General features: G+C 42.1%; 2 protein-coding genes across 3 annotated transcripts in view; one reads left to right on the forward strand and one right to left on the reverse strand.

Annotated features, from left to right (window-relative positions):
* Positions 1-1340, forward strand: part of LOC131684360 (corticotropin-releasing factor-binding protein) — a 58307-nt gene extending 56967 nt beyond the window's left edge. For both annotated transcript variants that reach the window (XM_058967175.1, XM_058967184.1), the window contains exon 6: positions 748-1340. In XM_058967175.1, the coding sequence (XP_058823158.1) occupies positions 748-1014 (267 nt within the window). In that variant the 3' untranslated portion in view covers positions 1015-1340. The remainder of the gene's footprint in view (positions 1-747) is intronic.
* On the reverse strand, positions 1221-3453 carry LOC131684307 (sphingomyelin phosphodiesterase-like). Its single transcript, XM_058967049.1, has 3 exons — positions 3253-3453; positions 1748-3192; positions 1221-1689 (listed from the first exon to the last, which is right to left on the reverse strand). Exons 1-3 carry the CDS (start codon positions 3365-3367, stop codon positions 1354-1356), a joined length of 1896 nt encoding a protein of 631 aa, XP_058823032.1. The 5' UTR covers positions 3368-3453; the 3' UTR covers positions 1221-1353.
* Between the last annotated feature and the right edge of the window lie 11376 nt (positions 3454-14829).

Below are 14829 nucleotides of genomic sequence, written 5' to 3' on the forward strand. Positions count from 1 at the left end.
GCCTTTCCAGTAACCGCAGAAGGTGTGACCAGGTTCCACTACTAAGGAGCTCGGCACTGAACTGTTCATGATATGTGGAATAAATAGATGAATTTACAAGGGAGATAACCGGGCCCTGCATTAGTAGCCGCCGAATGGTCGTCGGTAGCGGTTGATACATCCGCGGGCAGAGTTGGTGCAGGAGAAAAAGCATTACCCCAGCGCTCCTGCACTTCAAGCTGTAAGTTACGTGGTGTCGTTTGTTTGTATAATTCCGAAAGGTTGGTGCTGAGTTGTTGGGATGTGTGTTGTGTTCCCTATCCTATCCTGGTGGACTATAGGATTGCTCTTTAAGCGAACGCGATCGATGTGGTAAGAGGTCCGCTTATCCTCGATCATCCAGCGATTGGGCTTAGTGATCGTGGAGGGTTCACTGACGACCTGTATACATAGCCGGGGTCTCGTCGCTGAGGGTTGATACTACCCCAGATGAGGTCGTTCCGGGACCTTCCTGGATGTGGTTCGAACGGGGCGGACTGCTTGCACTGTTAACGCGAAACTTCTGCTACGTTCTAAATAAAGAACACGTCCGATTGCACTTGTAAACTGGAAAGAAACTTATCTCATGTTTTCTATTCATCCGATCTACTGACAGCAGTGTTGCGCGATTGCGCTAAAAGATTTGCTAAATACACACTAACGTGTAACTAACCACTACAGTGTAACTATAATAGATATCATCTCTTTCTTTCTTCTCTCCCGGAACAGTGCGATCGGCCGGAATTCGCGGACAAGCTGAACATCGGCGGCTCGACCGGCTTGGACTCCTCCGGCATGGACTTGTCCAGTTCCGTTTGCGGCAAAAGCGTCGAACTGGGCCCGGAACAGGCCATCTTCTGCGGCACCACCACGGCTCGGTTGATCTCCAGCGGTCGGTACACCAATCAAGCAATGATCGCCGTTCGGTTAGCGGACGAAAATGACATTTCCCTGGCGACGGTTCTCTGCGATATGCGACGGAAGAAGAAAAAGTAAATCAAGAAAAGTTGTACTCTTTTTCTTATCATACGGACACACATAAACTGTAGAATCATTCAAGATCACCGGAAGGAATGGGTATTGCGAGAGAATGTTATAGTTGGAAAATTGCTCTAATTAGAAAATGTCTGTAGGAAATGTAATTCTGTTTCGGATGAAAGAGGGAAATAAGTAGAAAGAAACGTAAGATCTACAAGAGCCGATATTTATTTCAAATACACACTAATAAGATTGGAGAAAGCAAAACATATAAAAGCACAGGCACCTAGAAGCATCATGTATAGTGAATTATAGAAATAAAACTTTTAGTGTTAACTTTGACAGCCGCAAAGTGTTTCACTTACGGGACCCTGTCATCAGAAGACGCTCACACGCGGCGTCATCGCCGTACTCGGTTCGTACGATAGCGCAGAGAGCACTTCGTAGACAGTTTTGATCACAACCCTCGGTCAGCAGTGGATCAGCGCTTTTCTGTTTCAGTTGCCAGTATTGTAGTAGATCACTTTCAGAGTTGGCAAGTTTATGGACTAAACCGTCTAACGAGTTGGGGCTGAGATCGTTCAAACCATAGTTGGCCTTGAAAGTGTATTCCTTGAACCAATTGGGTTTACGTGTCGGGTGCTGATTGGCTTCCGTTAGGTTGTATATCCACGTTTCCTGGTCCAAAATTTCCTGCGAAGGTAAAATTGTTATACATCGAATCAAACTAATTATTTTATGACGCACTCACAAAGTTCGTCCGATCAACGTAGAACACCTTATAGTTCGGATTCAGTCGGGAGAACGTCGTGGTCGAACCGCCGTTCCAGGCTACGTTCACTGCCACCGATGGGTCATCTTTTCGGTAGTACACATTGAACTCGTCGACGTGCGAATGACCATTGAACTGACCTTCGATGATGTGGGCGAAACGTTCCACAATCTTTCGATACTCTCGGGTCCATCCGATGTAACAATCGTTGTCGTACGATGGCACATGACCTAATATGTGAACTTTTTCTCCAGCACCCTCCGCCTCCAGCAGAGTATCATGAAGCCATTGAAGCTGCTGAATGAAGTAGTCATTGCTGAACAACAACCACCAATTACGTACGAAACAGAAGTTGTTATTCAGAGCGATCACTCGGTGACCCAATGGACTGAGAACTGTGTAATAGCCGCCATCGGCGAGTGTATCGTTGACCGATTCGTCGCGGAGCCATTCTTCCCACTCGTCCGCGATGTGATCGTAGAGATATTTTGTGTTCAAAACCTCGGGAACATCGTGCGGTGCGAACAGATTTGAAGGATGTGCCTCATGATTCCCCAATGTCGGATAGAACGGGACTCCCGCGAATCGGTCCTTCAGCAGTCGGTATATCCTACTCATAGATTCCTTGTTACTTTCCAGGGTAGTATTCCACGTGAAATGATGGATGATATCACCGGTAAAGTAGATAGCGTCGATTTCCGGATGCTGTGAACGAATCTGATCCACAACGTCAACGACAGCATGCCACGGGGAATCACATTTCCGGTAATCTCCCCAGTAACCGGCTGCGTTGCTTGCATCGGCTGGTTCAAGATCAGGTACCACTCGGCAGCAGGAGCTAGATCCGCACTCGGCGTTGACACCCACCACGTATTCCGGATCCAGGTGAATGTCGGTCAGATGAACGATTATCAACGGACTTTGGTTCGTGGGGTACGAGGAAGAGGTTTTGGACGATTTTAGTTCGTTTTTAGACGAACTTATGTACACCTTAGGATACCGATCGCTGAGAATATCGGAACCGGCTGCGACGCAACCGTTTCCTTGATAGGAAACCTCACACATTCCCTCAGCCGTCGGAATCGTTTCCAGACGCTCCAAAATATAGAGAATCATATCTGCGTTGAGTGAAACTACGCCCTCGCAAACGTAACTTTTAAAATTGTACAGATTACATATATCTTGCGCTATCTTAACGAGATATTCTTTTTCCTTGTTCGCAGAGCGTTTGTAAATTTCCAGAAACGTGTTGCTAGCGGACAAACATGTCAAACACACCTTAGGGCTCTTCGCTTCCAGCATCTCGTCCAGAGCGATTACATCATTCGAATTGATAAGGTCCAACAGTCGGACAAAACTTTCCGAGATTCGATCGGTGCTTTGGTAGCGCTCGAACTCAACCAGGAAGTCGGCTAGATATTTCGCTGTAAAACGAACGGTTCAGTATTAAAAAAAAACTTCGGAATTTCGAAGACCTATCTTACCAACATCCACTATTACGGTAGCATGTTCTTGAATGGAATGATCGACCTTGATCAATGTACTACACTGTGTTCCTATCAGGCAGCCAACAAACAACATCAATGGAATCCAACTCATTTTCACAAAACTGGCCACTTAAAGCCGCACCAGAACTAGGCACTCCGTTTTCAACCGTCTCCAATCAGTTTATATATAAGCACACGGTTTCATAATACTGGCGAGCACTTTGGTTAGTAATAGATGTGGTGAATGTCTATCTAATGACAGCTCGGTTTTATCTCGTAAAGATTGTAATGATGATGGAACTCAATATATGGGCACTTATTCGAAAGGTATTTCAGCGACTTTCAACGTAGGACTACGGTATTTGTTTAGCATACTGGCTTGGGTAATATTTCATTTTTAAACGAAACGAGAAACAGTATCTTATTGCTATCGCGCGCTCATCCATCTTACTGATAACTAATAAAAAATAAAAAAAAAAGTTTGGGCATAGGGTTGCCACCTCTAATGAGACTTTAAGCCAGAAATGTTTACTGACCTGGAGGTAGACTTCAAGAGAAATATGATTACAAGCAGAATTTTGAAACATACAGAGTAACAGAGTAACAACTACGACCACGGCTGAATTTTACCCAATTTTACTCACATTCACCGTAGAATGTACTGCTTTAACAACACATAACGATTCAGATTGATTTTTGTCGTTTCTGAGCGATTTATTCGATTTAGTTAGCAATGGAAATTCGCATTCCCTGCCCATCGCAATGAACCCAATTGCAGCAGCCTTTCTCGCTGTGGAGGATAAATCGGAATTCGGATATTCATTACTACAGTTACTAGGTCGGTTCGAACAACGAAGCTAATCTCTCCTTCCAAAAGGCTAACAGTTAAAGACTGCCGCAGAACCTACCAACGACTACAACTTGAGTACCCGATCGTTACTGACCGGACCAGTCAGAAGAGACCACTCACCTTCCCGCCAGCAGATAAGCATCAGCAGCAGTGACTTCATGGTTACAGAACAATAGGATCCCTCACGATGTTCAAGAGCCTCTGTCAAGGCCTGGCACAAAGATATAGAATCGTATGCTACCATAAACACCTTTACACCCAGACCGAGAGGATGTGGAGTTCCCAAGATTCGATTTTTTAGCGTGAGAATTGGTGAGGAATTGACGTAAATTCACGTAAAAATTGTAGAGAAGGGGGTTTAGACATGAGCCCTGGGTAAGACCCATGTAGCTAAATCGTGAGCTAAATCGTGAAAAATGCATGTGTTTTCTAGACAACAAGTTTGGCAAATAGTTGTTAAAAATTGATGAAGACCATGCTCCGAATGAATGTTGATAGAAGCTGAATCAAAAGCTGTTGAGACCTGCGCAAGGCAATCGTTCATCCCTTTGCCCATGTAGAAGCCAAATTGTGTATCCGACAGTAAGCCATTTGCTTTTTTTCCGAGGAGGGACAAGACCATTTTCTCGAAAAAACTTTCGGGTACAGTACAGCATTGCAATCGGTCGATACGAGTTGTGGTCGGAGGCTGGTTTTCCTGGTTTCTGGATGGCGATGACTCTCACTTGTCTCCAATCGTGTGGGACAATGTTACTTTCATGAAACTTATTAAATAATTTCACTAAGCGTCTCCTGGCAGAGACTAGCAGATTCTTCAACAAGTTGAGTTTGATTCTGTCTGGCCATGGGGCTCCACTGAGAGCAAGTGCGAGCTCCACCTACGAAAAAGGTGTTTCATCTCCACGTCTGTTCCGGGGCGGAATACGGGCAAACCTTCTTGGCGAAATCGAATATCCAGTGGTTTGAATATCGCTCTCGTTAGTAGTAGTCAGGCTGCGCTCATCGATGTTTCTCTTGTTAATCCGTCAACGAACCGGCGCCCGTAACCACGTTTCTTAACTTTCATAAAACTCTTCAAAGCCTCGCGTACTACCGATAGCTAGCGGATAACTCATCGTTCTGGAAGATCTTGTAGGCGGCGGTCTTCTCCGCGGTACTGTCTGAGCACTCTTTGTCCCACCATTCCGACCGCGAGAGCTCGCGTCTGGTACTCGTTTAGTCTGAGCTTGAGTCGCGCTGTCGAGAATTAAGCCAGTCAAGAACCCGCACTCTTCCTCCGGAGGAAGCTCATGTGTGGACTCGATTTTGCTGGAAATTGATTGCATTCGGTGGCCATGAGCCGTTAGCAATAGTAATTACGATTGCCGAATGGTAGCTGCCGTAAGGATCAGGGATTACCTTCCACATGCAATCTAAGCTTAGCGATGTCAAGCAGAGGAACAAGTCTAACGCGCTTGGGAGCCGGAATTCGTGTCATTCCATTCGTGTTCAAAATGGTAATATCGCTAAGCTGTCGGTGGCCATCTGAGGGTCTAGGGAGAATGTAGGTGGAAGCGATGCATAGGTCATTGACTTTTTTTTCTAACTTGAGAAGCGGCAACTTCATTACCTGGTGTCGAGAAGAGCTCGATTCGATTGAAAGGATAGCACTTTTTGCTTCCCATACGTTCCCTTACTCCGTAAGAGCCGTTTTGATTGAGGTGAATAACATTAAAATCGTGAAAGTTGAGGTCTATTTCTGGAGTAAGCCATGTTTTGCATAATGCAAATTCATCGCATTCCAAATTATTTATTACATTTTTAAAGAATCGATTTTAATACTTCTGCAATTCCACTGTACAACAGCGATCAGATCCGTGACCTAGTTCAATGAATTAGCAATCAATACAATCGCTGAAAGGAGGGACCATTTCGCTGCATCAACTGCATCAAAAATATTTTTACTGTAAGGAGAAAGCCGATCAAGATGCTTTTAAGAGGATCAACAGAAATATGTAATGCTTTAAAAATACGGTCCACAACGTCAGAGAAATTTAGTAAGCCAGCGATTTCTTTCATTCTTTGGCTTCTTTGATATGGGAACATTTGGGTTTTTTGTTGTCCCAGGAAGCGTTGAGAGCTCTTTTTCTGAGCTCAGGTTTCTAAGACCGGGAGCGACTTGTTTTGGTTTTGCACCAGTGCTTCCTAATTTTGGGGAACCTTGAAGAGACACCTTCTGGCCTTTACAGCGAAGCTTGGGAGAGGAAATGTTCCTCCTTTTTTCTATTGTTACTAGGCACAGCAGATTTTCCCTCCTGAGGTCACAGTCGCCTTGGTCAGTAGACATGTAAGTATACATGTTCGTAGAGGCCGGTGACCAAGCTATCTTTACCATTTCTGCGACTGATGCTAAATGCAAGCGTTTACACTCCAGTATCTTCACTGGCTTAAGCATGGGGTCTTTGAAACAACCAGTCCCATGTGTCAGTAGGTCCTCGCCACATAGACCTGAATCGGAAACGACCCCGCAGACTTCAACCCTGTTAGCTGGTATATATACTCTGTACTCCTTCGTAAAAGGCCCCTAGCCGGCAATATCATATGGCTGATTTAAACAGTTTGCCACCACCCGAAGCTTATCGGGGCGAATTTTTGATATTTCTGTCACGGTCGAATACCTCTCCGTCAGAACTCGAGAAATCTGCAATAGATTCAAACACTTTTTGTATTTGGCCAGGAAGAAGGTGGCCGATTTTGTTCCGACATCCATCTCACCTTGAGATGAGCACAGGTAGTGGAAGTGATTTTTGCATGGGTCTGTTGTCCAGTGCAAGCTGGTATTATATTCACTGCTCACTGGCTGGATAACGGTAAACTCGCAGAAACACAAAAGAGGGGAAAAATACTGAAACCTCGACGAGGCGGAGAGTGTGCAAAATGACATTGGCAGGGGATTAACACTATTCTTTTCAACGTCACACTGCACGGACTGGAAGGATAGACAGATGGGTCCGAAAGTTACAGAACGAGTGGGGAACCTCACATTAATAGTTATACATATAAAGTATACCTGTTATATAAGAGGCCGTTCATATAATACGTGGAAAAAAAAACCCTTAATTTTTGACCCCCCTCCTCCTCCTCCGTGGTCAATTCCTGTACCCCTAGCTCCTCCCTACGATATCCACGTGGACTTTGCCAAAAATACAATGAAAAGTCCACGTGGCGATTTGCCATGCCCCTCCCCCCCACCATGGACAAACGTGGCCTTTCTCGGGACCCCTCCCCTACCCTAAATTGTTCACGTTGTATATAGATGGCCCCTAATGTGATACCCGAAAGAGTACACATCCCCCTCGTCAGTATCGCATCGCGAGTAGTGTGAAGCAAGGCTTCAACCCCATGAAACAAATCATAAGAAATTTGACTGATAATATTGAATTGTAATCAGGTTTACCTGTAGTAAGAGCTACCGCATCTGTCAGCGTTTCACTACTCATTTCTTTTTCAACAAACAAAAACCACCACTTACACGATCATATACTCTGCTTTAAAAAAAAAAAACAATGCCATTTACACTTCAATACACTTCATCGAGGTCAAACTTAGCTCTTGTCTATCTGCAGGACATTTTCCCACAAAAGCCAAATTCGATACCGAAATCGCAAATACTGCATTTATTTCCGCTAACCAGCACAAAAACCATTAATCAAAACGCCATCCCAAGCGAAGCACGCGCTGCCGAACAGCAAAATTTCGCTCTCTTTTTTTCACGTCTCTCCAGCGCCTGCTTGGATTCCTCTTCTTCGACAGCGAATGCACTATCACGATCAAACACGTTCCGCTTCTTTTAAAAATGGCTCTCGCAGTGCAAATCGCGCATTTTTAGCTGACCCACAACACTATTGCTTCGATCACGCACCGATTTGCAATCGGTTGTTTCCGATTTCCGATTCCGAACACTTTTTTTTCCAATCGAAAATTTACATCTTCACTTCACTGCGGTCAAACGTAGCCGCTATCAATTCAGCCAACAATGGTCGCAACTGAAAAAAAACGCGATCGATTTCACTCCTTGGCGGGATTGCAAAATAGCATTAAAATTATCCGAATCGTGATAATATTTGCTACGGAAAAAACACTTTTTTTAAACCCGGATAAACGCAAATTTTCGCGCTGAAAAAGCAAATTAAAGCTGATCGAACCGAACCGGAACGCGATTGCTGATGAACTGAACGAGAGAAGAAACAGTTTGCAGAGCGTGTACGCTCTTATATTCACAAATGCGCCAAAGTGGGAGAGCGAAAGCGCGAAACGTCATCATCATCATCATCAATAACGCGATATCGTCGATCGGTCGCTAGGCGACGTGTTGGTAGCACAGTTAGAAAGTGTATAGGGTGCCCAGAATTGCTTCGCTCAATCAATTTTTTTCGAATATTTAAATCAAACGGATGCTTTTAATTATAGGAATCGTCGTGGTTTGGGTAATTGTGGTAATACTTTTACATAGCTTGATCTACAGATCTTTTTCATCTCCTATTCACTATTCTTCATAGAGATTACAAAACAGAAAAACATGTGATGAAAAATATAACAGGAAAGCATGAAAACTTAGATTTGTTTTGTTGTATTTAACGTGATTTTCCCAGAGAAAAGTAAGCACTTCAAGCAGTGCTTTTACACGAAGAAATGTTATTATGACTTTACAGAAATTGTATTGACACTACGTCTTCAATCGCTTTACACGATCGATATAATCGACAATAACAAACGTCTCGTTTGAGGGCACCTAAAGAAATCGAGAGGATCACACTGTTATGCGAACAGCAACCAAAACGGCGTGCCTGGCATTGAAGGAAATCTTTCACAATAGGCCAGTCTGTAGAAGTGATACATCGAGACCGCAAAAATGAACCCGGACAAAAAACTGTGTCAGAAGTGTCAGAATGTTGTTTTTGTACAACGTTGCCCTTTCTTTGGAACTATCCTTTTCTATTGTGTAAAATGCACATCAAATACATTATCAATTGCGGAACCAGTAGTCTCTTCAGTCGTTTCTACAATCATCGAGGCTCTGAGTAGTGGAAACTCTCATCACAGTTACGTGAGGGAAGTACCAAAAACGAACCACGCCAGCCGAACTGCAACCGATAGCTATATCATCCACGAAAAATCAATTGAATTAACATGCTGACATCTCCCAGCAGTTCTACGGCGAGGGTTTGCGGGTAGAAAGCCAAACAGTTTCGAAATGATCATTCCAACAGAAAAAAATATCTTTGGGACACGATAATTAACTAGATGAATCTCGGTCGCTAATGTTAATTGAAACAAAAAAACCTTTTCTCTAATCATTTTATTGACTGTTTCTCAACCGCATCCACCCTTCACACTCGCCCACAGCTGCATCGGCTTGAACGGATTCCGCGTTTCTAAAATTATAAGTGTTAAAACGTTCACTTAGTTATCGAGGCGTTATCCTGTTTGTGAGATCGCAGGCGCTGATATGCGTGGATGATCGCGAAGGTATTGAGCGTTTCTATGTTAACGCGTTTGTCGCGTGCGCAACTTTGCGTGCAGAAATTTGATTTTGTACCCTTGTGGCCATTCACATGCTAGCTTGTGTTCTTGAATGGTCGCGCGAACCGTGAATCTGATGCTTAATTAATCAGTGAACCGATCAGATACTAGAAGAGAGTTCCCCTATATCACTAGAGTGCCCGGTCATGTCGCCATGGAACGTGTTGTCTAGTGAATTTGAGCGTCATGTTTTTTTGTTGTTGATTGGTTTAACTCAAGGCATGAGTCTAGGCTGCTAGGACCGAGGGTAGAGACTACCGGACGTGACCGATATATGGTCGAGGGAGCGGTGGGATAATACTTGAGACCGCGCTTGTAAATTTATAGGTACTAAAACGTTCACTCAATTACCGGGGTATTTTAATGTTGGCAAGAACGCGGGCGTAAGTTTGTGATTGCAATTAAATGTTCGCGTTTGTGACCAAGTTTGTGTTATCGCGAGCGCCACGAGCGATAGTACGTTCGGAATGAGAGCGATTGTTAGTGATTATGAGAGAATATGCAATTGATTGTGTTAGTATGAATCTAATTTAAGATATAGTAATAAAAGTAATAATAACATGCCGAATAAAGAGCAAAAAGGAAATTAAGTAGAAGCGTATAAATTGATCGATATTTTTTGTCACACATAAGTAGTGGAAAAGCAAACTACTAGAAGTACACAAAAACAGACTAATGAAGCAGAAGAAAAGAACACATGTAACATGCAATCGCGCTACATGACTCGTCTAAATGCCAGCAAATGATACTTATTTACCATTAACGACAATTGTATTCTGTTAGAATTTTTCCATGCTATACTGACCAGGAATGGATGATTCACGTGCGTCGGTAAATTAATCATACCTTAATTTATCCAGTCGGATCTTCCCGAATGAATCGGATCGAATGCCCAAATTGAACACCGCTAAAAAGTAACCAACGAATCCTAGGAAGGGTTACCTACTAATCTATCATATACGCCAGTTCTGCATCCATGGCTTGACCCAGTTGTCGCAGATACTCAGACGAGCACAGTACTAAAACTACAATTATTACAAATACAACCACTAATAGGCTTCTGCTTCTACTTTTTTCGATTGTCCTGCGAACGATGACGTGTCCAGCAACACTATCATTAAACTGTGGAACAATGCCTGCAAACACAGCCCACAACAAAAACCAATCCATCCGCTTCGATCCACCAGTCGGCCTTGGCCAGTGCACGGTTGTCCAGAATGTAAATTTAGCAGGAATTTTAACTTTTTGATAAAATTAAATGATTTAGCCTTACAATATGTTGGGTAAAGTTGTACTTTGCAAGACCCTTCTTTTGGTTTGAACAGAAGCTAGGGTGGCTCTAATTTTGGCAATATTTAAAATTTAACTTTTTAACGGTTCGAGATAGGCCTTGACTGTCTTGGATGAAATTGTAGAACAACATAATTTAGACAAATTTGCTGAAGACTTGCAAGATTTAGTTTTTATGCTTTCCATTGCACGACAAATCAAAATGTGCGCTTTAGGGCGTTCCTTAAAAAATGGTATTATTTCTATTGTAGTTTTTATTTTACACTAAAGTGCCCTTTGGATAAATTGAAGATTATTGTAAGGTGCGTAATTTGCTTAAGAAGACACCAGTTATGAAAACTTTTATATAAAAAATATAACTTTTTTAATAGCATTATCTACAATTAGGGCACTTCACATTAAATACCGTTGCTGTCATATGAAATATCATTCTTTTAGTATAGATCATCAAAAACTGGAAAATACGATATTTGTTTATATCTTGCAATATTTGCTCAAAAAATAGTTCATTTTTAGTAAACAGTATACATAACTTTATAACGAAAGAAGCTAGAGGTTCAGTACATTAAGACAAACTGGCCTTCAAAATATCTGTAAGTCTTCATAATACAAAATCAAAGCTGCAAAAGTTATAAATAAAACCATTTTTAAGAAATAATTCTTCCGGTATTTTTTTTATAAAATGAAAAGTACAACTCATAGAGTTCTAGTGTCTTTAACAAAGTTTTTTTAAATATGATTTTCTTCAATTTTATGGAGGACTGCGAAACTATATCTCGAACCCTTAAAACAGTTTTGATTCTGATAAATTTAGAACCACCTAAGTAACCATAAGCATTAAGCCATTGCACTATATTGGCTATACATTTGCACTAATATTGCATTGAAACTCCATTACAGCATTAACAACGCAATACAGCTCTATATTAGCATCAATAATGCATAACTGCACAGCTGACATATAGCATTATCGCTTGCTCTATATGTGTATATAAAGCTGATATAACGCGTACATGCTTCAAGGATCTTTAAAGCATGTAAGCTTTACAAGTGCATTTGATGCCATTATAAGGCATATAAAAAGCCGATATAATGCTATTGTAATGCTATTGTAATACTGTGGGTTTATTTGTGATGCAACTCTATTTGAAGATTATATTCGGCATATTTCATTTCAATCGAACATATGCAATATAGTCCAGGGAGCAAACGCAGCGCACTTACCGTGAAGGACGAGCAAGGTTCCTCAGTTCGAGACTTACTAAAGGTAATTTTCGTAAACATCCATATCATGTGAGAACGAAAACCCATTAAGGATATTCATTACAATGCATTAGAACAGAGTCAATTACGGTTTTAAACAGAACATTTTATTTGAAAATTTTTCCTTTTTGGTCATCATACCGAAAGGAAACATAAGAAATGGTTTTAAAACCATGGCGGACAATGACAGCCAACCGAAGCTTTTAGCATTAGTAGTGCCAATATAAGGCTTTCAAATTTGACATTTCTACGCTGGTGCTATATAATAGCATTAGTACTGCAGAAACGAGCTGTCAATCTATGCACAGTAATAGCACTATATTCCGCCTTTTCTAGCATAATATCAGCATTATATCAGTATTTAGAGCTTCACGACTTTTTAGGACGGCTTTATATGTGGATCTAAAGCAGATATTAGGCTACGTTATAATGCTTATTGGTTACTTGGGCAGCTACGCACTATTTAAAATAATAGAAGTTTCGCTAAGTGCAAAATTATATCATGACAACGAAAGAAACGGCACTTTCCTTCCTGAGAAATAGGGTTTTGTACAGCACTGCAATTTATGCAGTTTCGGTCGAGTTGTGCTTTACAAAACCCGATCGCTCAGGAAGGAATGTGCCGTTTCTTTCAATGAAACTACATCTGTTATTTTACATCGTCCTCCAAAATCTTTTCTGGATGGTACAATTAATATGATCTCTGAAGTGACACTTTTTACAGTAGAAACTTTTGAAATTAGAATGATTGTCGTGTAAAATCTAAAAGATCCTGGCCGTGACAATAGGCCAACCTTGGCCGTTAAATGCTATCCCCGCAATATGTGCCATTTCAATAGCATGTAAAATTGTACATGAGAAAGACAGATTGATCGGTACTTTGAACTGCACTGTTTATATTTTCGGTGAATTGATGACTAAGAGAAACGAAAGATTCTTCCTATTTCCTTTCATTTATGCTCATATGAGCCAGCCTCGATTTCTCAATACCGTCTTTACGCATGGGTACACTGGACTAGGGTCAAGGGCGCCCTGATTTTTGGGGACTGCACATTTACTAAATATACAATCAGAATAACTACATTTTTTCTGTCACGCAAAAACATGGGTGGGTCAGATACACAATCGAAATGAAGTAGAATATATTTTAGACTATGAATTCGAATGTAGCATTTTTGCGCGCTACAGATAGATTTTTTTAGAGTGGTCCAATTTAAGCTGTAGAGCTTGGTACAATTGCAGACAAGACGCGAAATGTGAAAACCACTAAAACACTGCTTAAGATCAATTGCAGCGGACCGCGATTCCGATTATGATATTGAGTATACGGTTCATATGTGCGGACGTAGGGACCTCAAGATCGCGTGAGAATGACCCTTTATTTATTCGCACTTGAGACCTCGTTGATTAGATTATAAGTGCTATAGCGTTCACCATCGGGGCGGTTTTATATTGGTTAAATCTTGAACGAAGGGTGCGTTGATGATGGCGATTTCATCTTTGTATCATCGCGAATAGCACGAGCGTTTGTACGTTAACGTGTTCGATCGTGTGGGCTTTTGCGTATTGTATCTCCTAGTGTCGTGTGTGTAACTTAGCGTGTATCGATCGATTTTGAAACCGTGTGGCCATTCGCAGATTCGCATGTGTTCTTGATTGATCGCGCGGACCGCGAATCTGATACCTAATTTCCAGTGAACGGTTCAAGATTTCAAGAAGAGTTGTTAGTTACCCCAAATCACCAAAGTTTTTGGCATGGCACCATGGAATACGTTGTCTGGTCGATAGTGGTGTCATTGGTTTTTTGTTGGATTGGTCAAACTGAAGGCAGGAAGGGTAGGGACTTCCGGACGTGACCGTGATTCATTATCCCGCGAACACGGGCGTTTGTAGATTCACGGTTGAGGGCGCGTTTATAAATTTATGTGACAAAACGTTCAGTTTATCACCGGGGTGTTTTATTGCTTGCGGGCGTAGGCGGGCCTAGGCGATTGCGAAGGGCTAGAGCGTTTATACGTTAAAGTGTTTGATTGCGTGGGTGTTTGGATATCGCATGGGCTAGCATGCTTGTAAGTTCGTGTCTAAATTCAATTGTATAACCGTATGGCGTCTTGAAAATTCGCGCGGACCGCTAGTCTGATTTGGAGTGTATGGCTGAGATGCTAGAACCGAAGGCATGTACTTAGGGTGCTATGGTAGAGACTCCGGACATGACCGATTTATGATCGCGTGGGAACGCGCATTTGTATCATATCACTTGAGATCGCGTTTATAAATTGTGTTACTATGTTTTAATTGCCGCAAGGTTCTACTGTATCGATTTTGTTGGCTATTTTCGGCAAATTTGAGACTAAGAGAAAACAAAGGAATGAAATTGAAAGACGGATAGGTATTCTAGAGCTAATCAGTTATAAACTTCGAACGGAAAACTAGAACTAGGCAGGCTCATATGGGCATGATCGAAAGGAAATGTGAAGAATTCTTTGCCTTCTGCAGAGTAGGAGTTGGGCGTTGCACCCAAGTCTACCGCATGGTCTATGGTAGAACATAACTCATCATCGCGTTAGTCGGCGTCGGCGGTAAAACATGATGATGAGTTATGTTCTACC

The sequence above is a fragment of the Topomyia yanbarensis genome, chromosome 1 (assembly GCF_030247195.1).
Source record: "Topomyia yanbarensis strain Yona2022 chromosome 1, ASM3024719v1, whole genome shotgun sequence".
NCBI classification, from domain to species: Eukaryota; Metazoa; Arthropoda; class Insecta; order Diptera; family Culicidae; genus Topomyia; species Topomyia yanbarensis.